Genomic DNA, 25,040 nt, shown 5'->3' on the forward strand with positions numbered 1-25,040 from the left:
GAGGGTCAAGGTCCCGGAGGCTCCACCTCAAGAGGAGGGGGCAGGGGGCAGGGCCACCAAATGCGGGAAGCGGGGCTTTAGGCATCTCCTTGTTGGTACAAAGGAGCCCAAGAACCACCTCCCACTCACAGCAGAAGCTTCCACCATCCGAGGTTTTATTTCCAGCAACATCCAAACACACCGACACACGCTCACAGGAGAGCTGGCAGCCCTGAGCACGCGCTCCTGCCCACCCGCGGGCCCACGGGGCGCGGCCACAGCTCCAGCTTCTCCTCCAGGGCCGGGCGCTGCGACTCTGCTTCGCACCCCGCAAGCTGGGACGCTCCCCACAACCAGGCGGGCTCCTCCGGGCGCAGGGAGGTCCGTCGGCTGGTGTGCGCTTCGGGGGCGCAGAGGCAAACCACCCCTGGAGCTGCGCGGCGCCCCTAGTCCGCGGGCGCTGTCCGCCGTCGGAGGAAGGGGCTGAGGGTCCCTGGGCTCCGCATCTCCGAGGACAGGGAGCTGCGGGCAGGGCCAGGCTCCGCGGGAACCATGGGGCCAGGAAGGCTGTCCCAGGCGCCGCGGTGCGGGGAGGGGAGGGTGCGGGGGCTGAGCTGACATTAAAAACACATCCCAGTGAAGACAGAGGGGCCGCGGGGCTGGAAGATGCCAGGCCTCCTGTGGACGGCACTTCAGGGCCAGAGTCCGGCAGCCCCTGCGCCCGGCGGCGGCGGCGGGACCAGGGAGGCTCACACCAGGAAGGATGAAGTCTGTCTGAATTCCCCCTGCGGAAACGGAACCGTCAATCTCTCCAGCCTTCTGCTTCTGCTTCTGCTTCTGCTTCTGCTTCTTCTTCTTTTGCGGGGGGGGGGGGGGGGGGGGGGATTATCACTGAGGATATTTTTCCAGTGATTTTCAGAGAGAGTGGAAGGGAGGGGGAGAGAGAAAGAAACAGCAATGGGAGAGAGAGAGAGATCCACTGGTTGCCTCCTGCACAGGCCCCACCCCGGCCAGGGATCCTGCAACCAAAGTACATGCCCTTGACCTGAATGGAACCTGGGACCCTGCAGTCCGTGGGCTGACGCTCTATCCACTGCGCCACACCGGCCAGGGCCTCTCATCTTCTTCAGCTCACATACTGAACACACAAACCCAGGCCCCAGAGCCCCCCTCCCGCTGCGACACTTGCCTCGCTCCGAGCGGTGGGCTGGCTGTAAATGACCTTCTTGCTTTCGGTCCTGCAGAAGACGGGACAGTCAAACCGAGCCCCTCTCCTTGCCAACCTTTGAGGTCAGAAGTGAGAACCGGACAGAATCACGAGGTCTCAGGTGGGGACGCGGGTGGAGGGGGAGGGACAGCACAGACCGCCGTGAGCCGGAGAAACTCATGTCTCCCTGCCAGGCGTGGCCTCCACCTCCACCCCCTTCCCCTGGGCCCCTCTCCGCATCAAACCACAGGCATCCATGTTCTCCACCTCGGAGAGCCCGGCACAGCGCCTCACTCACCCTTTCTTCTTTCCTGAAAGAGAAGAAATGGACGGTGCGCGTCAGCAGAACAGGCAGCTCAGCCAGGAAGATGGGAGCCAGCATGCAGCCCCCACCCAGCCCCGGAGCTGGGCCCAGCATGGCGGCCGGAGGAGGGAGAGCCTCTGAGGCCAAGGACTTACTGTCAAAGTAGCCACGGCTGTAGGCGAACCAGATGCCGAAAATCAGGAATCCAAGGAGAATGAGTGTCACGAGGACCGCTGCCACGATGCCCCCAACATTCAGCTCCACTACGAGACACAAATGAGAGGTCGGGCACATGAACGTTCACTTACTGTACCAACCACACGGTCCGATCAGCAGGAAAAGACCCCCAGCGCCCCTCCAGGTCTGAGCCCCGCCCCTGCCACCCTGCCCGCACGCACCAGCCTCCATGCGCACAGCATCGGACATCATGGGTGTCCCGTACCCGTTCTGTGCCTGGCAAGAGTACTCTCCGGTATCAGAGGCCGAGACGGGATCAAAGACCTGCAGGGCAGAAAACCACCTGTCCCGCTCGAGAGCCACGTGCCTGCCTTTGGTGTCTCTGGATCCTACAGCCCAGCGCCTTGCTGCTGTCCCTCCTCCCCACCTTCAGCACTTCTGCCCCTGTGTCCCGACCCTTTTCAGCCCGCCGGTCCATACCAGCTCCCCTGTCTTGGGGTTCAGGCTGTAGGAAGAGTTGCTGAAGGCACGGTTTCTCTTGGGCTCCAGAGGCATCAGGGCCCCATCCCTGTACCACAGGTACTCAGAGGGCGGGGAGCCGTCCGCCTCCGAACACGTCAGCACCGCCCGGCTCCCGATGGTGGCGGAGGAGGGGATGGTGACCGTGGGTTTGGATGGCGGCACTGGAAAGGAGAGAAGGTGCTGACCACAGGGCAGGGAGGGCTCCTGGAGGCAAAGTGGCTGACGAGGGCGCTACCCCGGCCTCCACGCTGGCCTCCCTGCCTCCCTGTGACTGAGTCCCCGCCCAGAGCACCTCACCATCAGCAAGCTCCCAGGCTCGGCAGAGCCCACCCAGCATTGGGGGAAGCAACCATGCCCGGTGGGCACAGAGACCTGGCACATACCAAGGACAATGAGCTGCACGCTGACCTCCCCGTAGGCGGTGCCGCCTTCATCCGAGACCATGCACGTGTACATCCCCGTGTCCTTCCGGGTCACGGAGTGGAAGGTGATGCCAGTGTTTGAGAAGGTGACTCTGTCCTCAAAGGGAGCTGCGGGGAGAGGAGCCAGCGTAGGGGGGGCTGGAGAGCTGGGAGAAGCTGGTGCCCGTGACAACGAGGCACCTGAGCGAGGAGGTGGGAAGGCCCTGGGGACCTGGCATCCAGATGCAGGACTCACCTGTGATCTTGTTGTTATAGCAGACGAGGCTGGTGATGTCACCCTGGGCAAACTTCCACTCCACTCGGGGAGAGGAGAAGCCCGAGTAGGAGCAGGACAACTTGGCGGCTACAGACAAGGTCAATGTGAGTGGGAGGAAGCAGCAACAAATAGAGAAGACAGGATCCTGGCCGGCCCCTCCCCCCGCCCCCTCCCACCCCCAGCTCCTCCCAACTCACGTTTATCCTCGGGAATTTTGACCTCGGGGTTGGAAGTGTACACGGCTCCCCTGCCCAGCGCCAGCGAGCCTAGGACGAGAGGCTCCCGTCAGGAGGGCAGCACCTGGGAGGCCCTGAGCCACCGAGGCGCAGGGACTCGGAGTCCAGCTCTTGCCAGTCTCACCCCAACATCTTAAGTAACCTTCTTCAAATGCCTTTGCTGCAATTGCAGGCCAATACTTCTGTTATTAGTGGAAATAAAATATTTCTTTCAGATGCAATTTATTTCATTTTTTATACCCCACCCCCACCCGGGACTCCCAGGAATCTAATTAGATTCCCACCAGTCAAGAGCAGCTCCCCAAAATGGCACTTCACGGTTCACAACTTCTCCACATCCCGGCAGGAAACCGGCCGGGCCGAGGAGCATCTGCCGGGTATCTGGTGCATTTCAGCATGTTTCTCATACATGGTATCACTTGACCCTTGAGACAAGCATGACAGACCGGCAGGACAAGTATTATCACCCAATTTTACACAACGAACGGAGGTGACAAGCCTAAGGTCACGTCGCTGGTTCTGAGACAGAGCCGGGACCAGAACTGGGCTCAGGTAACTTCACCAGCATCTCCTGCTGCCGGAGGCCGGGAAGGACGGTGTGTGGTGGGTGGAGAGACAGAGCTAATTCCACAGCAGGCGGGAGGCAGGCAGCAGGCTGCACGGAGGGCCCAGGCCGCCAGTACAGCCACAGAGGCCGGGGCTGCGGGAGGGTGAGGAGCTCACACGCTGTTTTCGTTCCTGTGTCAACACTCAAACTCATGGAGCTTTACTTGCAGCCTCGAGCCTGAACCCTGCCTTCTGAGGTAAATGCAAACACCGTGGTGCACACGAGGCATTTCCCTCACACATAACTGAGCAGGGCCTTGGCCCCAGCTCCCTCTGCTCATCTGAAGGGCGAGCTAGAGGCTGTCTACGTGCTCAAGCCCCTCCCTTCCCCTCCCCCTCTCAACCCCCTTGTCTTCTCTCGCTATCTATCTATCTATCTATCTATCTATATATCTATCATCTTCTCCCCCCTCTGTCATTAGTGTTCATGAGCATTTATTTTAGTTTCACAAACACTGTGAATTAATCGGATAAGTCTTCCCTCCCCATTTTACAGATGAGAAAATGAACTCACTCCAGGTTAGGTGGCTGGCCCCGCCCAGCTTCCCACTTGGAAATGGCAGAACTGAGTGAGGTTAGCGCCCAGGTCACTCCCACCCCCTTCCCCTTACTTTTCTCTACCACGCTGTTTCTCAGACAAGTCACTGGTCTGATGCAGATAAACTGTGTAATAAAATGTCATTCTCTTAAGTCAGGCCCATGTGACCTATGAATTCTAATAATATTACCCTGTAACTGTATATTTGACATTACACTTTAATGCCATCTTCATTAAATGTAGTAAGAGATACAGAAATTAAATCAAATACTTTACTAAACTGAACACTGAGGACATGGAAGTCTCTTGCTCAGGTTTTTTTTGTTTTGTTTTGTTTTGTTTTAAATATAGTTTTATTGATTTTAGAGAGGAAGGAAGAGAGATAGAAACATCAATGATGAGAGAGAATCATTGACAGGCTGCCTCCTGCATGTCCCCTACTGGGGATCAAGCCTGCAACCCCGGCATATGCCCTTCGCCAGGATCGAACCTGCGACCCTTTAGTCCGCAGGCCAACGCTCTATCCACTGAGCCAAACCGGCTCGGGCTTGCTCAGGTTTTAATCAGGAGTCTGGCCGGGGCTCAGTGGGTAGAGCATCTGCCCGAGGACAGATGAGTAGTGGGTTTGATCCCAGTCAAGGACAGGTACCCTCAGTTGCAAGCTCCAACCCTGGCCCAGCTGGGGTGTGTGCTGGAGGCAACCAATCAATGTATCTCTGTCACATTGATGTTTCTCTCTCTCCCCTCCTCTCTACTCTTTCACACACACACAAAAAAAAAAATCAATGGGAAAATATCCTCAGGTGAGGATAAAAGAAAAAAAAGAGTGAGGATAATGAAATGCTTTGATTTTTTGTCCAAGTAGTTTCCTCTGCTCTAACTTTATCTTTAACACGTTAAGCGCCCGGCCTGTTTTGTCTTCAGGACGGAAAGTATAGTCACTGGTGACTGACACGGGGCTTAACGTGGTAAGATCCTCAGATGTTACAATTTGCTCCCTGTGATGGGCACTGGTGCGCGGAGGAGACCTCTCTTCAGGAAGAAATGACTGCCCCAGCCCCTGGGGCTGCTGCCAGAAGGCCCTCGGCTGCCAGCCCTCTGACAGCAGCAGAACACGGCCCTGCCCTAGGACAGGCGTCCCACCAGCGACGCAGCGGGGCAGCCGGCACCCACGCCTGGTCCACGAGAGGACAGGTGCGTAACGCCCCCTCCACACCTGCAGGCGGTGGCGGAGGCCCCGGGACTCTGCGGTCCCGTCCTGCCCCTCCTTCCGCGGGGTGCATCTCAAGAGCACTCCCTAACACTGTGTTGGTGTAATAGCTGACATCTCAGAGTTAGCTCCCCTAGGACCCTACCTACGGCGCCACCCAAAAGAAGAACATAATTAAACTAAAAACCAACCTTCGAAACAGCCAGCAACACACACACAAAAACAAAGCAAAACAAACAAAAAACCCACAAAACTTTAGCTCAAGTTTCTTTCTGAGTCCTTTCAGATAATCAGATGCAAAACACATCCAGTCCTGCCAGGACTCCAGCCTCGCCTCCCCACCGCCCCTCCTGACTGCCCAGGACTTCACAGCCATCCTGGTCCAAGTCCCTTCCATGCCTGAGCCAGCGCTGGGACTGTGCTGGGCTGCCTATCTGGCGCTTCGGCCAGGCGGGGCCGCTGTGCTCTGTTCCTCGGGCGTAGATAGGAAGGTGGTCACTGTACTGACGCTGTACTGTGTCGGGAACAAGCTGTGTAAACAAGGCTTTGTAACGAACTTTGTGGTTTTTGCAAATAAAAACGCTGTAACTCCTGTAGTCGGCACTGCAGTTCAGCCTTTGCTTCGGGAGGGTGCTGTAACTGTAGTCGCTGGCCAGCTTAATAAAGGCTCCTAAATCTTTTTTTTTTTTTTTTAATATATTTTATTGATCTTTCTACAGAGAGGAAGGGAGAGAGATAGAGAGTCAGAAACATCGATGAGAGAGAAACATCGATCAGCTGCCTCCTGCACATCTCCCACTAGGGACGTGCCCGCAACCCAGGCACATGCCCCCGACCGGAATCGAACCTGGGACCCCCCAGTCCACAGGCCGACGCTCCATCCACTGAGCCAAACCGGTTTTGGCGAGGCTCCTAAATCTTGATCTGAGTCCCTGGTGGTCGTCTTGGCGGGTAGCCCCATTACAGGACCAGACTGCATTCAAGCCCCATCTCTGTCACTTGATCACATGCAACCTCACTTTGCCCATTTGTAAAATGGGGATAAACACAGTCTCTCTATCAAAGGCTGTGCTGAGAGTTAAACAAGTTAACACGAAGGACTTAGAAGAGCGGACGACCCAGAGGAAGGGCCAAATAACTATCACAGCTTTGTGGATGGAAAAGGGGCCACAGGCTACCAACAGCTCAGGGAAGGCCTGCATGACAGTTTTGCAAATTGAGAGACCTAAAGTCACCACTAAGGATGGTCTGAAATTAAACTTTAACTAAACGCAGTTTATGGTGGGTAGTCACAACCTAGGCTGGTATCTTCCCTGACAAAGCTGAGCCTGTTGTCTTCTGCATCTGCGATAATATATCCTTGGAATGTGAAAGTAATTTTCCTTTTCCCGGACCCCTCAAACCACAGGCACCCTCTGCAGAGGCCACAAATCCCCTCGTTGTTACTGAGTTAATTGTTGACTGTGCCCTATCCTGCAGGAACCTAAGTAAAGGAGTGTGTGCCTATCACTTTACTTTTTATCCAATCCCAGAGGTTCCCCGCCTTTGCTTTCTCCCGCCTCCCTAATCCATCACCAGTGGAGTTCATGTGACCCACTTATGTCTTCTCCTTGGATTGTGATGTACAAAACATGGCGGAAACCTGCCATTCTCTGGAATATTATCCCAATATGCTGAGATCCTGCTCCCCCCCTTGTTGACAGTTTGGCTCAAGTAAACTCACAAACGTTCTTCACAGTTTGAATGTTTTTACATGAACATTACTTGGCATAGGGCGGCAGGGTTCCAAAGAAGCTCGCCCCGGACCATCCTGCGGACCCAGACCCGGTGCTGGGATCCAGCAAGGGGCCATTGAGCCCGCTGATTCCCCGCCCAATGGCTGAACTCGGGTGAGTGGTCTCTTGGATCTGGGACCTTCCCTTGCTTTTGGGAGAGGGTCTGACTTTATTTGTTCTGTATTTTTAAACCCTCGAGGTGGAACTAAGGTTAAGGGTAAGAACCCAGGTTAAGGCAAGACTGGAGGGGAAAATGGGGGGCTGGTTTTGATTTTGGCTTTTCAATTGGAATTGCTTTCTGAGAGTCTGAGCAAACCCCTCACTATATAAATGAGAGCTGAACTCCTTCAGCTGCGAAGATAAAGGGGCCCATGCTCCCTGCAGCGCGGTTCTCGGGTGTCCTTAGTGACTGAGAATCTTTGCGGAGGTGTCAGAGGTCCTTCCCACGATGTGCAGGAGCCCCATAGGGGAGCCCCAACTCAACCGGTAATTAACTACCTGGCTGATCCCGGGGCCCCATAAGGCTTGGTCTGCAGGGCCCCAGCCCTTCTGGCTGTTTCAGACAGCGGGAGAGAAACTGAGACACCTAAGAGGGTTGAATGCGACACGAGGGGTGAGGGCCTCGCGGAGCTCAATCCATAGGCAGCACACTTGGACCCACTACAGCAAGCATGTCAAACTCGCAGCCCACAACGAATGTTTTTGCGGCCCAGCCAATATAACGGTATGTAAGAAATGTTTTAATAAAAGTCATAACTTAATTTTTACAATATCCTGTTATGCATAATTATTAATAACAAACTACAACGTTCGATAATGACTGATTACTATAATCGTGTTGTATTCATTTTCCTTACGTACCTTACACACAGGCACACCATTTCTCTCTACTAACACTAGCAGCGAATATTTTAGCAGCCAATGGCCCCGTCATTAGTCTTGGACTGACATGTTTGGTGTGCGCAACAGGAAATATTTCGCTTTCTGAGAACAAGAAAAATAGGTTTATTTGCGTTAGGCTTATTAATTTGCGCAGTTATTCAGTGTCTAGTAAGTTAATGTTCAAGAAGAAAATATTAATTTTTATTAAAATGTTCTATTATTTTATGTTAACGATGACTCACATTTATTTCAGCCCTTTGATTTCAGCCTGTCTCTATCGAAATAAACCTACGTTTCTATGAAAATTGAAGCTTTTGTTTTTTTGTGGCACACAAACACTTACACCTTGTTTATTTGGCCCATGCGAGCCTTTGAGTCTGACATGCTTGCTCTACATAACATCCCTAGGAAATTTGCTCAGACTGCAGATATCCAAAAATAATATATCAACACGGGAAATTGTGCCTCCAAAGCTAGAAACTCCCAGACCCCAGCCCTCATTTAATACTCCCGATAGGAAGCCTTTACTTGCAAGTGCTTTGCAGAAATGGGAAGATTTAACCAGAAAACATCAACTTAAAAATGGCCCAAATGCAGTTGTCCTTGGGCACCTACATTAATATTTTGCCTGCAGAAATTAGAAAAATGCCAGCTCTAACCTTAAACTGAATGACTATATGGGAAGCATATCTTGATTTGGAAATTAGAAGCTTCTAAGGAGAAGCATAGAAAAAAGATTCTTCCAAAAACAAAGAAATTAATAAGAAATTTTAGAGGCTGTCTCATAACTAATGTTCTGAAGCTAATAAATGCCTGCCCCCATCCCCACTTCCTTTCTGAGCTTCCTTGTCCACACTTGCCCTTTCCCCTCCTTCCTTCCCCTTCCGGCTCCTCTACCCCCACTGACTTGGAGGAAAATGAGAAGAGGGATTCCAACAGCTCCCTTTGGGAAAAGCTGGTCCCAGCCAGAGAGGAACCAGCAATTGTTCCCGACTTTACCCAGGACCCTGATGGATTCACAAAAACTTAACTGTCAGGACATGTGATCCTGGCTGTTCTGGCCTGTTCCAATTAAGACACCCACTGGTTTCTAAGGGCAAGCGACAGAGTTACTCAGTAAGGTCTGCTGTGAAACTGTAGAGGAGTCTTTTGCTGTAAAAAGCCGGGTCACCATAAGAAAGATGGTTTAAAAAGAAAACCTGAAGTGTGATTTACAAAGAGAAAACAGAAGCGAGCATAGGGCTGGCTCCAGGACTATGAGAGGGTATTTCCCTTCTTACTCTTTAGGAGAAATTGAAATTACCATAAAAGGGGAAGTTCCTAAGGGCCTTGTAGGTACTGGGGCCACTTTATCTGTTACTAACCCTGCCCATGTCAGCTTCCCTCTGCCTCGTAAGGCTTCTGTACAAATGGTGGGAGTACCTACGCAACCAATGGCTGCTTAAAAGTCAGGACCAGCCGAAACCGGTTTGGCTCAGTGGATAGAGTGTCCGCCTGCGGACTGAAGGGTCCCAGGTTCGATTCCGGTCAAGGGCATGTACCTTGGTTGCGGGCACATCCCCAGTAGGAGATGTGCAGGGGGCAGCTGATCGATGTTTCTGTCTCATCGATGTTTCTAACTCTCTATCTCTCTCCTTTCCTCTCTGTAAAAAGTCAATAAAATATATTTAAAAAACAAAAAAAAAAGTCAGGACCGGTCCCCTTTCAACTGGGGCACGTTAAGGGACAGCATAGATTTTACTGGTCAAATCGGCCCCAATTCCCCTGACAGGGAGAGGCTTTTAAAGTCACTGATGCCCACGTATGTTTTTGCAGAAGGGTAATGAGTATTCAGAACTAAATGAACCAGATACTGAACCAAAAGGGAAAATGATGATTTTAAAAGAACCTCCCAAGAGGAAACTAACCTTGAGACTGACCGAACTTTTGCTAACCACCTTTTCTTCATGTCATGTCACTAACTTCCATGACAGCCTGAGAGGAGGCTTAACAGGGGACCCGCCCCTCAGAATGGCCCAAACAGCCCAGAGATGTGCAGAGATGCCTAACCCTCTGCTTGCTACCCATGCCTCTGGAGATGGGAACCTGGCCACAGGGCCTTGAGGGTCCCTTTTCTTTTGGGGTACAAACTCTTCAACTGGGAGGGGAAAAAAGGCTAATCTTGCCCTAACCTTTTTGGCTCAGTGGATAGAGCATCGGGTCCCAAGGATATCTGGTCTAATTAGCATATTATGCTTTTCTTATTATAGACTAGAGGCCCAGCATTTGAAATCGCGCGGTAGTCCGCCCCCCCCCCCATCCAGGCTTTGTAGCAGGTTTCTTTCAGGCCACACCCTAAAGGCAGCTGCTTTTTTATGTCTGAGGCCCACACAAAGGTCTTCGAAGACCCCGACCTGCCTTCTGACCATTGTAGGTTAACACGTTTGTCTTAAAAGCTGTGAGGTGCCTAATTTTTAAAACAGCCGGCCACACCCCCACCCCCCATTGTCACATCATCCAGGTTACACTCATGAACAGCCTGGTGTGCCTCACAGGAGCACAAAGTACACACGCGGGTGAGCTCCTCTGCCTTGGCGTGTACAGTCAGTCAGCACTTAGTACATTATCTTATTTTTGTGAAATGAGAACTGATCGACCAAACCTTTCAGGCAGACCCACCAGACAATAAATATCACCATATGGTTGATTCACAGAGTATTTGGGCATAAACACTTCCATTACAGCTCTGTGTTTAGTATCAAAAGCCTTTCCTTGTGGGCGTGTTTTCGCTACAGATCCCTTGCTCTGGATTACATTTTGAAAACTGCCTATTATAGATAAAGTGCCTTTCCAGGTACGCTTCTGAGAAACAGATGTATTTATGCACACAAAGCTGTGTGCACGCCTTTTCACGCACGAATGTCCATATGATGCCTGCGCCGCGTTCCCAGCACATGCCCACCGCGTGTGTGCGGCCACGCACCCGGGTCCCAGCATAAACAGGCTGCCCCGGGACACGGCGGCCCCACCGGCCTCCCCAGCAATGTTAACTGGCGTCGCTACACCAGCTGCTGCGTGAACCTCTCCACCCCACGGGGCCTGGGACTGCGCAGCCCACACCCACCCGAGCCGCTCCACCTGCGGCTCCATGTGGGGTGGGGGCGGGGGCGGGGGCGGGGCAGCCAGTGCGGGTCTTTATTTTTAAAAGACTACGCAGCATACACCCGGCCCCCAGAGCTGCCCCGGCCTGGGTGAGGGGCCGCTGGAGGCTTGCAGGCCAGCCGCACCCCCCCTTCCCATGGAGGCAAGGGTCCCCTGTGGGGCGCTGGGCCTGCCTGGGCAAGGGGCCGCGGGGTAGGAGAGGCTGATCTGGGGTGGGGCTGGGAGAGGAGCTGGGTTCACTGGCCACAATGGGCCTCATAGCGACCGTTTAGGTGTTACAGCCACTCGGTTTTTATTATATAGACTAGAAGCCCGTTGCAGGAAGATTCCTGCAATAGGGCTTCCTGCGACCGGAGTGAAGCAGAGAAAAGAGCCCTCTCCTCTGCCTCACTCCCTCCCCCACTGCCTCGCTCCCTCCCCCGCTGCCTCCCTCCCTCCCCCACAGCCTCGCTCCCTCTCCCGCTGCCTCGCTCCCTCCCCCGCTGCCTCGGCTCCGCCCTTCTCCTCCTCCCTCGCGCTCGCGCCCTTCCGCAGCGCTTGGCTTCCTTCTATGCTGTCTTCAGTCTTCGCTCCGGCACCTGCATATGCAAATCAACTGTCGTCTTTGTTGGGTTAATTTGCATACTCGTTCTGATTGGCTGGTGGAGTAGCAGAGGGATGGTCAATTTGCATGTTTCTCTTTTTTAGTGTAGATTGTCCTCCTTATAGATTCCTAGCGAAACAATATCTATTTCCCTAGAACTCTTCCCCTATTAGACATGAAACATTTAACTCAGGTACTTGTTAATCTGTCCTACTTGCTAGACAATGATACTCTGGTTATCAGCTATGATAATGAAGTTAATGTTCTGCTGGCCACACATTGGTGGTCTTTACTATCAATATGAGCTTTGGTACATTTTTCAGGCTAATCTATTACAAAGGACCATCTTGGACAAACCCCTCCAAGAACACCTCCCTAATGATTCCCCTGGTGCCGTTATATGTGGATCTAATCTAGATGAGTATTTGAGATGAGTATTGTCTAACTATAGGAATGGATGAAACTAACTGCCCAGAAGGAAAATGAGAACTTCTGGGTAATAGCAGATACTTGTTCCCCTCCGATCCTTCCTTGTCTAATATTAGACATTTTCTGTTTCTAATCAGTGTTACTGGTTTAATATTATTGCTTTTGTTCCTGGTATGTAAATGTTATACCAGATGCAGAAAAACAAAACTTATGACAAGCAGCAAAAATACTTGGATCATGGTGGCTCACATATTAGAAATGATGCAACATACTTTTTAACAAGGACATATAGCATCTGACTGCCTCTCATTTACTTGCCTTTTATTTTGAATAACTAGTTGCCCAATGCACGAAATTCATGCACATTGAAAGGGAATTAATTAGAGGAACGTAATTTGGACTCACTATCTAATATCAATAATATTTGAGCGTGAGGCAGTCCACGTTTCTGAAATTCAATGACATGAATTTTAGCTATTACTTTGCCAAATAAATGGAGTTTACATTTATCATTTAAAAGAGCATTCAGCTTCATATTAAAAACTCTGCCTACAAAGTCAGGTCTGTTTTCAACTTTTTGCCAGTGTTGTAAATTGTTTCCAATATCTGCCTATTTGGGGTTGCATGCCATGGTTATGAATAAATCGGGCTTGTCATACCTCGTTACAATTGCCATAGCATCCTGATATCGCTGCTGCATATTTCTGGGACCACCCTCAAAAGATGATGGAAGTATTATCATTTTACCAATTGGCACATTGTCATTTTCAGATCTAGATTTGAGATAATCCATCAAACCACTATATTTTTCAAATCGCAACTTAGATTGGTTTGCTTTAATGAAATTTATCTGATTGGCCTCCATTTTTGAATATGAATCCACCATAAACTGTTGAGTTAATTTTCCTGCATTTAAAATAGGATTGAACGTGTCCTGGACGGAGAGATGAAATTCATAATACTGCATTTGTGTGACTCGTGTCCTTACATTTTGTCTAGTATGATTGTCGATTACACTGTTGTCTCTGCATCTTAATGCAATATCTGTTCCCCAGCCTTGTTCACCATGTGGAAAAAGATTAGGATATGTCATTGCATCTAATGTAGGAAACAGGATACTGATTTGTTTCATTTTAGTGGCATTTGGATTACTGGGATCTGGTTTACAATGAATGAGCAAGTCCTTTTCAAAAGGAGGTTCTCCATCTTTGTTTCTGAATATGACAGCAACCTCGGTTACACGGGGAGAATTATATCTACCTGGGTCACTGTTATGATTGTATTTAATCACCATCATTACCTCTGTGGGAGCAATACCTTTTGCTGCTGCTTCAGATTGGGCTTCCTTTTCTACCTCATGGAGCATCTTGTACGATTTTGTTAATTCATTTATTTCATGCATGAGGTTGTTGATGTTGATCATGAGTCTTTCTGAGCAGCCCTGGTTTTCTGGCATTGCTAATCTTTTATTTATCGCTTCAGCTGTATCCAAAATATAGAGTTGAGCAAACTTCCGAGAAACACCATCCGAAGAATGTAAAGTTCCAGTACGGTGATAAACTTGTCCATGTATTCTAAAACAGTATGGCCCATATCCTGATGGCGATGCAATATCTGCACCCATGGAAGCAAAAGCAAAGTAACTATTTATGGAATGAATATTTTCCATGAAATTTTTACTGTCAGAATCTTCGTTTGTCATTAACCTTTTTAAATACATTAATCTTTTAAAATATGTCGGGTAACCTGGAAAATGTATATCATTTGGACAGACTTTCCCTTTGCTACAACACCGAGTAAATTTCCCATTGGATGGTTTTTCATCAGAGAAATTTAGTGATAGGCAAAATTCATACCTAACTCATTCCACAACTATGTTAGAGAATTGCATCCTCATGTACTCCATTTTCGCTGAGCGGGCAGTTCCTACCAGTATTGGTAGTACTCGTTGATGACTGTTCTCTAGGCATATTCTGTCGTCGCCACTGCTTTCTTTCAACTTCAAAGGCACGACGTTGGTCTTAGACATTTTCTGTCGATGATGCCGGTGTTTTTTGGCACCAGAGTGACGTTTTTCCAGTAGCTGGTCTTCAGATACATTCTATCACAGGTGCCGCCTTCTTTCAAGATCAGACGCACGTTGCTCTTCAGACATTTTCTGTCGATAACGCCGGCATCTTTCGGCTGCAGAGCTACGTTGTATCAACAGTTGTTCTTTAGACATAGTCCCACCTCTCTGCTCTCACGGTCTGAGATGCAGGTGAATGAGAGTCCTGGCTGTCAGGACGCTGAGAGCTGTCTGACCAACAGCTGATTCTGAGGGGGTGGGACTTCCTCCTCCCTGCTGTCAGTGTCCACAGCTGTGATGAGGAAGCTGGGGTGACAGAGGGAGCCACGCCCTCCAAGCCGCCCTCTCTCTCACTCTGCTCTATGCCCAGCGGTCTCCTGCTCTGCCAAGTCCTCCAAACCTCCCGCTCTCCGCCAGCGAAGGTCCCAGGAGCCTGCGGCCGCAGCCGCCGTTACCTCCTGGGGCGCCTGACACCTACGTATGCAATTAACCGCCATCTTTGTCGGGTTAATTTGCATGTTCACTCTGGTTGGCTTGTGGGCGTGGCTTGAGCATAGCAGAGGGATGGTTAATTTGCATGTTTCTCTTTTATTATATAGGATAATCATTTGACCTTAAGTGCCATCTAAGGTTATGGTCTTGCCCCATCTCCAGTGGTCCACCCTGGTCAGCAAGACAAATGCTGCCACTGAGAATTCCCAGGAATGACCCTGCCTAGCACTGTGGGGCTCCATGATCCAACCAAAAGGCTGGTCATCAGTGCATCCTTTGGATTGATTTATGGCCAAAAGGGGGATGTGTGGACGAAAGGGGCCACATACTAACCTGACCAGCTCAGGGGAGGCCTGCATGGCGGTCTTGAAAACTCAGAGACCTGAAGTCACCACTAAGGATGGTCTGAAATTAAAACTTTAACTAAAAGCAGTGATGGTGGGCAGTCACGTCCTAGGCCAGTATCCTCCCTGACAAAGGTCAACCTTTACCTTAACTGAGCCTGTTGTCCTTTGCATCTGCGATAACATATCCTTGGAATGTCAAAGTAACTTTCCTTTTCCCAGACCCCTCAAAGCACAGGCACCCTCTGCAGAGACACAAATCCCCTCATTTTACTGAGTTAATTGTTGACTGTTCACTATCCTGTACCCACCTAAGTAAAGAAGTGTGTGTCTATCACTTTACTTTTTACCCAATCCCAGAGGTTCCCCCCCTCTGCTTTCTCCCGCCTCCCTAATCCATCACCAGTGGAGCTCATGTGACCCACTTACGTTTCCTCCTTTGATTGTGATATATAAAATAAGGTGAAAAACTGCCATTCTCTGGAGCATTATCCCAATACATTGAGATTTTGTGTCCCAGCAATTGTTGACAGTTTGGCTCAAATAAATTCGAAAAAATTCTTTACAGATACGGATGTTTTTTTAAGTAGCAGCTTCTTCTGCCCATAGCTCCTCTGCACACGCTTCTTCTTCTTACCCCAGTATTTTCTTCAATTAGACATAAATGAATGTAAATCTGCAGGAATGTAAGTACGCCAGCCCACCAAACCCTCTCCTTCACCCCTGTCACTGCAGGGGCAGCCAGCAGAGCGGAGCAGCCAGCAGCCACCTCATCGGTTCTGTTGCCCTCGCCTCATCGCGCCCCCTCTGCCCTTGTCCTTGAACCTGTACTGGGCATACTGTACACATACGTGCACCAATGGCTGCTAATGTCCATGATGCACCAAGACTGAAGGGAACGTCATCCTTTGCATTGTGATGTTTAATTCACTCTAATTTCACAAGAAGAAAAGCCACTGAGTCCAAGGCATCAATCAATAGACCTCTGGCCCTTGCAGGCGCAGAAAACCTCCACTTAACCTTGTTCCTCTCCAGTGGAATCCTCTGCTCTCCAAGCTTCTTAAAGAAGTTGTCTATGCAGTTTCCAGCCAACACACCTACCCACCTCCTGCAGGACAGCTTTGGCCCTGACCTTGGAATTAAAACTGCTTTTACTAAGGTCACCAGCCATCGTATTTCTCAATTCTAAGATGCCCTGATTATAAGGTATAACATCAATTTAGTAAGAGCTTCTTGAGGGGAAATCATATTAAAAATATATAGGCTATAAATCACACTCAATTTCCAAAACATTAAAATAATCATAGAATCAAGAACATGCAGCATTCTCGTCACCTTCTATGTCTTTTGCAAGATGTTTGCCCTGCCCACCACCCTCCTCAGAGGTCCCTCCAGCCCCTTGGTTTCTATGTGTGGCCTCAGAGTCCTGTCTTAGCTTCACTTCCTCTGTCCATCTCTTAATGTGTGATCCCCGGCATCATCCTGGCCTTTTCTCCTCTCCATATTCCCCAGGAAATCCCAAGTGCAGCCCCAAATTCATTTACACCACACAGGCCACCTCTAGCCACTCCCTCTCACCTGAGCTGCAGGCTCCTGTCCCGGCGCCTGCTGACACGCCCACTGCCTCTCTCCCCCCCTCCTCTCGGGGCTGGCGGGACCCCGTTTACTCGGTCACCTGCAGGCGACCACCACCTGCCCTTCACTCTAGTCAAACACCAAGCTGTGCAATGTCGTCTCCCAAATCTGCTCAAGCGGCCCCTCCTGGTCCCGCGGCCGGTCTCAGTGCCTGCATCGCCGGAACAACTGCAGTTCTTCTCTAATTGGCTTCTCTGCCTGTGGAATCGCGTCCCACGCAGGTTCCGCGCCCCCCCCCCCCGCCCCCCACTGCTGAGGAGGAGCCCACGTGTGGTGAGCACTCACTACATGCCAGGCACGGCGGTGAGCACACCTCACAACTATTGTTTCGTCCCAACAACAGCCTGAGTCTTTGGGTGATACTGCTATTATCCTCTTTATTTTACATGGGGAAACTGAGGCCCAGAGCTGTTGAGTGATGGAACAGATTCAAATCCATGCTTCCACAGCGCCTATAAGAGAGCATCCACATTCTTCAGCAAGACCAGGTTCAGGCACTACCTGACCTTGTGACAAGCTGTCATCACCCTCTGCTCCTGCAATTCACCCTCCAGCAACTGAACACTGAATCCAGTTCCCAGAGCAGCACAGCTGTTTTTTCACAACACACTGCTCCTGCCACCAAGCGCCCTCTCCCCTCTCTTCCTCCACGATTCCTTCCAGCCAATGGCCTCCCTCAGCAGAGCCAAGGCCCCCACTGCCCAGTGCAAAGCAGTCACAGCAGGTCTGTGAGTCAGAACATCATCTGTGCACCGGGTCCCCTGCCAGGCACAAACCCAGGGAGCAGGGACCGCACGCTATTTAATATGCTGAGTACTCAGCTCCAGGCAAAATCTGCTCAAGTTTGCAATGAACAACATAGTGCAGGGGTCCTCAAACTGCGGCCGCGGGCCACATGCACATACAAGTATTGTATTTGTTCCCGTTTTGGTTTTTTACTTCAAAATAAGATCTGTGCAGTGTGCATAGGAATTTGTTCATAGTTTTTTTTTAAACTATAGTCCGGCCCTCCAACGGTCTGAGGGACAGTGAACTGGCCCCTGTTTAAAAAGTTTGAGGACCCCTGACATAGAGCCTTAAGGTAGGTCCCAGCAGACATTCATTATAACATCCACTTGCTGAGGCTCATCAACAAAGCTAAGGCCATTTTCCAAACTGGCAGATAGGATGTGTCCAAATGAAGTGGCACAAAGGCCACATGCTGACCTCACCGGCTCAGGGAAGGCCTGTGTGGCGGCCTTGCAAACTCAGAGTTCAAAGTAATCTCTGATGGTCTGAAATTAAAACTTTTAAAATTAAAAAGCAGTTGCCGAAACCGGTTTGGCTCAGTGGATAGAGCGTCGGTCTGCGGACTGAAAGGTCCCGGGTTCGATTCCAGTCAAGGGCATGTACCTGGGTTGTGGGCACATCCCCAGTGGGGAGTGTGTAGGAGGCAGCTGGTCGATGTTTCTCTCTCATCGATGTTTCTAACTCTCTATCTCTCTCCCTTCCTCTCTGTAAAAAATCAATAAAATATATTTTTTAAAAAATATATTGTTTAAAAAATAAATAAATAAATAAATAAAAATAAAAGGGAATTAATTGCCCTAACTGATTTGGCTCAGTGGATAGAACATCGGCCTGCAGACTCAAGGGTCCCAGGTTCGATTCCGGTCAAGGGCATGTACCTTGGTTGTGGGCACATACCCAGTGGGGAGTGTGCAGGAGGCAGTTGATCGATGTTTCTCTCTCATCGATGTTTCTAACTCTCTATCCCTCTCCCTTCCTCTCTGTAAAAAAAATCAATGAAGTATATATTTTTTAAAAAGGGAATTAATTAGCAGAGATACTTTAATATTGCTATTTGCCCTTTCTCTATAAAAGAAGTGTGAGAGATGAAAGGAAATTAGTAAAATGTATATGAAATAGTACATAAATTTATTAATAAATAAACAGTAACAAAAGGATATAACAACAGAGGCATGATATAAAAACGACAAAAACATGATATGAAAACAACAAAAACATGATATGAAAACAACAGTGATGCAAACAATGATTGATAAAGTGATTAAACTTATTCTAAATCTCCCTGTACACCACATTAAGAGTGAAAACACTTTCAGAGTGCTTGACTAATTTCCCTTGTGATGAAGTATTTACAACTTTAACTGTAACGTCACACGCTCTTCAAACTCGAGAGAAAGCAACATATAACTGACCATGTGCAAAAACGGGTTCAGATAGGAATATTCCTACTCTGTCTAGAGTTTGTCCTTGTGATTAATAATAGTCATCACAAATGCTGGCATCATGGGAAACCGTCGTCAAATCAATTTAAATGGGAGGCCAGTGTCAAATGGGGACAAATCAATTCTTGGAATCAGAACAACCTCTCCCTCTGCAGATCCTGTTAATATTTCAGCTTCGATAATGTTAGGTCGTAATCTTTTGATAATAAATCTGGTACCATTACAAAGACCCCATTTACTATTGAGATTTCTCAATAGCATGATGATTGCACCCACCTGTAATTTTAATTTATGACACGGCATTCCTGAAGGAGTAATACTATTAAGAAATTTGATGGGAAAATTTTCCTTTTCAGCATCATCTGTGGAACCAATGGAATCATCACTCAAGTATGTGTGAAAATCTCCATCGAGTAGATCCAAATTTTCTTCATTTAATTTATGAACATGTTCATTTTTTGGACAAAGAATTGCACGTTTAGATATATTTTTAATATTATCTATAGCAGTGGTTCTCAACCTTGGCTGCACATTAGAATCACCTGGGGATCTTTTTAAAATCCTGGTTCCTGGGCCTCATCCTCCGGAAATTGTTTCTTTGTTATGGGGTGGGGCCACAACATTAGTAACAAAGAAACAGAACTTCTGGAGGATGAGGCCCAGGAATCAGGATTTTAAAGATTCCCAGGTGATTCTAATGTGCAGCTAAGGTTGAGAAACATGGATCTATATAGTATTTCCAAAGGTAGCTTCAATAGTAGATCCATTAAAAATCATTTCGCTTCCCGGCTCTGCTCCTACCTGAAAACTCACCCTCCAGGAAACAGCTGGGGGAGGGTGCAGCCATTTCCAAGACAACCCCTGCCTGCAGGACTTCCTTCCAGTTGGTCGTGGTTGGTCGTGGTTCTTACATAAGTAGATTTTTTTTTTAAGGAAGTGTATGGTGGGTAATCATGTCCTAAGCTTCCCAGAAAAAGATCAACTTTGATCTTAACTGAGCCTATTGTGTTTTTGCATCTATGATAACACTACTTTGGAATGTCAGGGTGACTCGTAACTTCTCTTTATCCAGACCCCTCAGGGCACAGCCAATGCACCTGGGAGACCACAGACTCCCTCACTGTTCTTGTTATCTGTTAATTGTTGACTGTTAACTATTCTGTATGCACCTATGCAGGATGAGTGTCTTAGCACTTCATTTCATCCAATCCCAGAGGCCCCTGCCCCTTTGCTTTCTCCCACCTCCCTCACCTACCACCAACGGAATTCCAGTAACCCACTAGCGCAGCGGTTCTCAACCTGTGGGTCGCGGCCCCTTTGGGGGTCAAACAACGCTTTCACAGGGGTTGCCTAAGACCATCGGAAAACACATACAGTGGGGCCTTGACTTACGAGTGTCCCGACTAACGAGTTTTTCGAGATATGAGCCGTTTCTCGGCTGATTTTTTGCTTTGAGTTGCGAGCTAAAATTCGGTTAAGAGCCAGCTTCGGATACCCCACCGCTAGTTGGCGCAGCGAATGTCACAGTGAACGCCACCACATCAGCCCAGCACCACGTGTCTCACTCGTTCACTTTAAGCGGTTAGCTCTTAGTTGAAGCATCAGTGTTGTGCTCGCATTTGTGCTTGCAGTTATTTTGCAAAACTTCGTTTTTTGGGTGTCCAGAACAGATTAATGGCATTTCAATTCATTTTAATGGTGAAAATTGATTTGACATACGAGTAATTTGAGTTACGAGCTCTGTCACGGAACAAATTAAATTCGTAAGTCAAGGCCCCACTGTATATAATTACATATTGTGGTTTTTTTCTACATATTGTTTTTGTGATTAATCACTATGCTTTAATTATGTTCAATTTATAACAATGAAATTGGGGGTGGTGGCATTGGGAAGGTTGAGACCACTGCACTAGCGGATCCTCCTTTGAGGATAATTTATAGAAGTGGGTGAGAATTGCCTTTCTTCGGAAAAGGAGCATCATTTCAACACATTCAGAATCTGCTTCTGGAAATTGTTGACAGTTTGGCTCAAATAAACTCACAAAAATTCTTTACCAGTTTGAATGTTTCTTATATTAACAGAAAAAACAAACTTAATTTAAAACCCAATCTTTAAAAAAATTTAATACCAGCAAAGGTGTGTGTTTTTCCAAATATTCAGTTGGGGGGGGGGGAGTGTCCTATTAATCTTTCTTAAAACTTAACTTCATTAACTTAAGGATGAAGTGTTTTCAAAGTTGCTTCACAGTCTGGAAACTACTTAACCCTCTGCCCCCTTACCGCCCCCCCCCAGGCCGTCCCCGCGGGGGAGGGGTGTGGGGAGATCAGAGCGGGCAGCTCCAGGAGGTTTTGTAATGCAGACTCCATCAGCGGCAGAGAGTGGGGACCCGGGCCTGCACGGCGGGAAGTGTTCCTTCAAAATCCAACGGGAAAGCTCTCCCGCAGGGCCTCGAAACTGGACCGCATTTGAAAACAGGGCCTTGGGCTCGGCCATTAAGGGCCCTCAAGACACCCTCTCCTCCCCTCCGACTGGGCGCTCGCGGACAGGGCGAGGGGGGCGGGGGACCAGCTCCAGCCCAGCTCCTGGGGTGGACGGCGGGGGCCGCCGTTCTGTGGGGCTTGCTATCCCGGCCGGAACAAAAATAAAATTTTGGGCACTAGCTATAGTTATAAGAAATATTGATCATTCTGTTAAACTTGATTACTTGTTCTGACTAAGTAAAGCGCACTGTAACCTGGCTGAGCGTGTGCCCCTGAGAGGGGCCTGGCGCCAGCCCTGGAAGGCGGTGGCCCAGGATCCTTCCAGAACTGCCTCTTGTCATGGAAAGCTTAACCTTAAGGCCCCAACAAGGGACCCCGCCCAGCCCGCATGGCCTGCAACTGCAACCATTTACTCCTTTTTATTCCTTTTGCCTACTTTCCTGCCTGGAACCCACTTCCCCCAGTAACCTTTGTCCTTCTGCCCAATATTAGCAGCCGGCTTATGGGGGGCAGAGCAGATGTTTGTGGATGACCTGCTATTCTCCACGCTGCCGGCAGGATTGGAATAAACGCTCACGTAGGATTCAACCCTGCCTCTGCTGAACTGGCTCAAGTAGTGACAGGCAGCGCGGACGCATTGGTTGCCCAGTTTCATAAGCTGGGCACCAGTAATGGGCGTTTCATTCGAATCCCCAGGGATTCTGAGGTCAGCATGATGGCATTTCTGCACAATGAAAGACTCCACATTCTGCCCAGAGAAGGACACCATCAACAGAATGAAAAGGCAACTTATTGAATGGGAGAGAATGTTTGCAAATCATATATCTGATAAGGAGTTAGTGTCCAAAATATGTAAAAAAAAAAATGCATACTACTTGATAGCAAACACACACACACGCGCACACACACACACACACACACACACAAAAGTGGGCCACAATTCTGAGTAGAGATTTTCCCAAAGACATACAAAGGGCCACCATGATATAACACCTCACACCTGCTAGAGTAGCTATTATCAAAAAGACAAGAAATAACAAGTGTTGCCCAGGATGTGGAGAAAAGGGAGCCCTGCACTGTTGGGGGGGTGTAGATTGGTGCAGCAACTATGGAAAACAGTATGGAGGTTCCTGGGGGGAAATTAAACAGATGACTACCATATGAGCCAGCAATTTCATCTGAGTATTTGCCCGAAAAAAATAAAAACACTAACTCAAAACGTTACAGCCCCATGCCCACTGCAGCATCTACAATAGCCAAGTTATGCAAACAACCTTAGTATCCACCAACAGACAGTGAATATTATTCAGCCATAAAAGAATAAAATCTTCAACTTCAGCAGTAGAGAAATGGAAAAATAGAATGAGCAGTATTCGTAGGATAAAATGCTATATCCAATAAAAGAATACATATCTATATATTTAAACATCTACAGATAGTTACTTGTAATTTATTTATGAATAGCTCATTATGAAATAAAATTTCGGGGGGGGGGGGGGATGAAATCTTGCCCTTTGTGACAACATGGATGGACCTTAAGAATATTACGCTAAGTTAAATAAATCAGAGAGAAAGACCAATACCCTATCATCTCAGTTACAGGTAAAACAAAAACAAAACACACACACAACTTCATAGATACAGAGAACAGATTGGTGGGGATGTAATATACAGCATGAGTACAGTTAATAGTACTGTATTGAATATTTAAAGTTGCCAAGAAAGTAAATCTTAAAAGTTCTGTGGACAGAAGGGGCCACATGCTGATCTGACAAGCTCAGGCCTGCGTGGCGGTCTTGCAAACTCAGAGACCTAAAGTCACTACAAAGGATGGTCTGAAATTTAACTTTAACTAAAAGCAGTTACGGTGGGTGGTTTCATCGTAGGCCAGTATCTTCACTGACAGGGTCAACCTTTACCTTCCCTGAGCCTATTGTCTTTTTGCATCTATGATAACATCCCTGTGAAGTGTCTGGGTAACTTGTAACTTCCCTTTTCCTGGACCCCTCAGGGCACAGCCTAATGTGCTGGGCGCCCAGGACAGAGACCACAGGTTCCTTCATTGTTGTTGTCATGTTAATTGTTCCCAAACCCACCTAAGTATGTGTCCATCATTTTACTTTTTATCTAATCCCAGGGGTACCCCCGCACCCCCCCCCCCCCCCGCTTCCTTTCTCCCACCTCTCTAGTCTATCATCAATAGATTTCAGGTAACCTACCCTTTCCTTTGATTGCAATGTATAAAAATAGAGGAAAATCCACCATTCTCCGGAGCATTATCTCAATCAATTGTTGACAGTTTGGCTCAAATAAACTTACAAAAATTCTTTACAGGTTTCAATGTTTTTACATTAACCGTAACTCTCTTCATCACAGAGCCTTAGCCAAGTAGCTCAGAGCATCATCCATCCCTATGTCAGGGCACATACAAGAAGCAACAACTGGAAGCATAAATAAGTGAAGCAACACATTGATGTTTCTTTTTCTCTTTCCCTCCCTCTCCCTCTCTCACTTAAAAAAAAACAAAACAAAACCCCACAATTTTAAAGAATCAATACATTTTTTAAAAATTGTTTAAGTTTTTATCCCAAGGGGGAAAAACCTGTAACTATGTATGGTGATGGTTGTTAACTAGACTGACTGTGGTGACCATTTCACAATGTAAACAAATAGTGAGTCATTGTGCTGTACACATTAATTCAATAAAAGAGAAAAATAATTAAATTATTTAAAGATCAGCATGCCAGGCCAGTGTGGGTCAGTGTTGAGCATAAACCTATGAACCAGGAGGTCATGGTTTAATTCCTGGTCAGAGCACATGCCCAGGTTTCAGCTAGTGTGCAGGGGGCAGCCAATCAATGATTCTCTCTCATCACTGATGTTTCTATTTCTCCCTCTCCCTTCCTCTCTGAAATCAATAAAAAATATATTTCAGAAAAAAGAATAACAGGAAATGTGAAAATTGTGTCACACCAGGAAACACTGAATGATTAAATAAAACTTTAATGGTGAAATGAGGTAACAGATGAGTAAGAAATAGATTGCTGCACCATCAAGATCTGAAATGTGCATGTGAGTCTTGATAAATGTCCAGGAAAGAAAAACGGCAGGAGACAAAGAGCACAGGTCACCTGGACGCTGGCTGGCGGAGGGGCAGGTGGCCGAGCACAGGGGTAGGAGGCGGGGAGGAGGGAGTTAGGTACAGAGAGGGAGGAGGTGATGCTGGCATTCACACTCAAATCAATCAAGCATGTTCTCAAACAGTCAGGTGTGCCAACTGGGGATATAGTACCTGAAATCACTTTGTATCCAAGTAATACAAAAACTAGCAAACTGTATTTCCCAAAATAGATCCCATGTAAACACTTATCTCATCTGTGTGCTTTTCTTACATGGTGACCAGGTAGAGCCTAAGGTCCGTCCTCTGGAATCTGGGCAAAGTCTCTGACTGTCTGGACCAGTGGAGTAACGGCAGAGAGGTCCCCGAACACCCACATTTAGATTTGTGCCTGATATGCACTG

The 25,040-nt window shown here is 48.3% G+C and overlaps 1 protein-coding gene across 1 annotated transcript in view; it reads right to left on the reverse strand.

Moving 5' to 3' along the window:
- Positions 1–1,204: 1,204 nt before the first annotated feature.
- F11R (F11 receptor) overlaps positions 1,205–25,040 on the reverse strand; it is a 28,595-nt gene continuing 4,759 nt past the window's right edge. Inside the window, exons 2-8 of the mRNA XM_059674924.1 lie at positions 3,065–3,133; positions 2,847–2,954; positions 2,573–2,719; positions 2,148–2,350; positions 1,889–1,991; positions 1,646–1,753; positions 1,205–1,497 (exon numbers count right to left, since the gene is read on the reverse strand). Coding sequence (XP_059530907.1) covers positions 1,481–1,497; positions 1,646–1,753; positions 1,889–1,991; positions 2,148–2,350; positions 2,573–2,719; positions 2,847–2,954; positions 3,065–3,133 — 755 coding nt within the window. The 3' untranslated portion in view covers positions 1,205–1,480. The remainder of the gene's footprint in view (positions 1,498–1,645; positions 1,754–1,888; positions 1,992–2,147; positions 2,351–2,572; positions 2,720–2,846; positions 2,955–3,064; positions 3,134–25,040) is intronic.

Source organism: Myotis daubentonii, chromosome 18 (genome assembly GCF_963259705.1).
Source record: "Myotis daubentonii chromosome 18, mMyoDau2.1, whole genome shotgun sequence".
NCBI lineage: Eukaryota > Metazoa > Chordata > Mammalia > Chiroptera > Vespertilionidae > Myotis > Myotis daubentonii.